Source organism: Austrofundulus limnaeus, unplaced genomic scaffold (genome assembly GCF_001266775.1).
Source record: "Austrofundulus limnaeus strain Quisiro unplaced genomic scaffold, Austrofundulus_limnaeus-1.0 Scaffold319, whole genome shotgun sequence".
NCBI lineage: Eukaryota > Metazoa > Chordata > Actinopteri > Cyprinodontiformes > Rivulidae > Austrofundulus > Austrofundulus limnaeus.
Window position 1 is genome coordinate 577,020 of NW_013952721.1, and position 1,796 is coordinate 578,815.

The 1,796-nt window shown below is 34.9% G+C and overlaps 1 protein-coding gene across 2 annotated transcripts in view; it reads left to right on the forward strand.

Annotated features, from left to right (window-relative positions):
• Window positions 1-1,796, forward strand: part of wu:fy63c09 (SH3 domain-containing protein 19) — a 34,907-nt gene that overhangs the window by 26,017 nt on the left and 7,094 nt on the right. For both annotated transcript variants that reach the window (XM_014022157.1, XM_014022158.1), the window contains exon 8: window positions 1,505-1,573. In XM_014022157.1, the coding sequence (XP_013877611.1) occupies window positions 1,505-1,573 (69 nt within the window). The remainder of the gene's footprint in view (window positions 1-1,504; window positions 1,574-1,796) is intronic.

Sequence of the window (1,796 nt, forward strand, 5' to 3'; positions counted from 1 at the left end):
GGAGATGTGTGAACTTTTATTTAAGATTTCAGTTTTTTATTTCAAAGCTCCTTATGGCTCAGCAGCAGAATCATAAATAATACTGTTAAGAAAGTTTAAGTCAATCTAAGATCTAAGTCTGATTATGAAGTAAAATTAAATATCTGATGGTGATCATTAAATAGTGTGACTCTAATTCCTCACTTCACCATCTGTGTCGCAGCTTCACGTCTCCAAAATGAGCGTACGCATGGGTCAGAGCTGTGAGGCACCGCACATTTTCACGTCAAGTTTGGATTTTATAAATCACAACCTTGGCGTGAAAAGTGGCGTACGCAAGTTTCTGGGCTCAAATTGTGCGTACGCCAGTTTTATAAATCCGATCCCAGAGCCTTTTTTGTTCTGAAAGTTTGCAGAAGTTTTACAAATATTTACCTGAAGGAAGCACGCTGCTTCCTGTTTACTGAGCTTATCAGGCAGACAGGCTGAACGAGCCGCGGCTGCTGATAAGGAGGTGAAGTTATTGACTGAACTGTTTGTTTTAACAGAACAGCTGAAGCTTGTGCTGATGATGATGATGATGATGATGATGATGATCTGTAGGTGGGATTTAATCTGCACCTCTGGTTGACTCCGAGGATGAAGGATGCAGTCACAGATTACACAAATTACAGAATTTAAGTCTGCAAAAACCTTCAGATTCCTCCTGATTAGTTTTAACTGTAACAAAAAGCTGTCATTTTCTGGTCGAGTCTTTAATTTTCTCTAAAAGAACAAGTTTGATTTTAATATTTATCATTTTAATGAGTTCTAGTTTAGTGTTTTAAAACCCGAGGCATTCCAAACACCTCTTTTAAACACTAAGATTGTTTTTTTAATAGTTTGTCATAAACTGGAGAGTTTGTTAGCAAAATATCTCATGAACTATTTAATAAAACTTCAAAGAATAATCACTAAAGCCATTATGAAAAGGTTCCCACAGCTAACTGACTTTAAACAATAAATGAAATCTGTTTTATTTTTTCCAAATTTCTGTTTTTTTTTTTTTTTTCATTTTTATTTTTTCTAGATTCAACATTTTCATTCTAACCATATTTATTGACCTAATAAGTGTGTAATTAAGTGTAATTAAGTGTACAATTTAACAAATGAATTCTAAAGTTAATTACTATTACTTCACTTTTACAATCAAGCAGATTACTGTGGTTCAGCAGAATACTAAATGTATTTTGAAGCTATTTGAAAGTATTTATCTGTCCTTTTTAAATAACATTCTGTGTCTAATAAAGTTATGCTTTAGAGTTAAAATGAACATAAAGAAACATTAAACCTACTAACAGGAAGAACTTATGCAAACATCAAATGAGATCTTATTGTGTTCGTTAAAATTAGATCAAAACTAAATATGTTGTCTTTCACCCAGTGTTTAGTTATTTATTGTTTAACCCCCAGTTTTGTTAATAAATGTCACTATTAAAGTGTTCTGATCTTTCATAGATTTTATTTCTTTGTCTTTATTTTTCAGTGAAAGCAGGAAGTATCCATAACGTCCCGACAAAACCAGCAGTCCTGACTTCCTCTCGCAGATCCAGCGGTACGACTGTGTGTGTGTTCCTGTGTGTGTGTTTCTGTGTGTGTGTGTTTTTCTGTGTGTGTGTTCCTGTGTGTGTGTTCCTGTGTCTGTGAGTGATTTGGAGCTAACAGATCCGAATGCAGCTCATTTGTTCTGTCAGAGAAACAGACAGATTTAATGTGTGTGTGTGTGTGTGTGTGTGTGTGTGTGTGTGTGTGTGTGTGTGTGCACGCTGCTGTGTTGC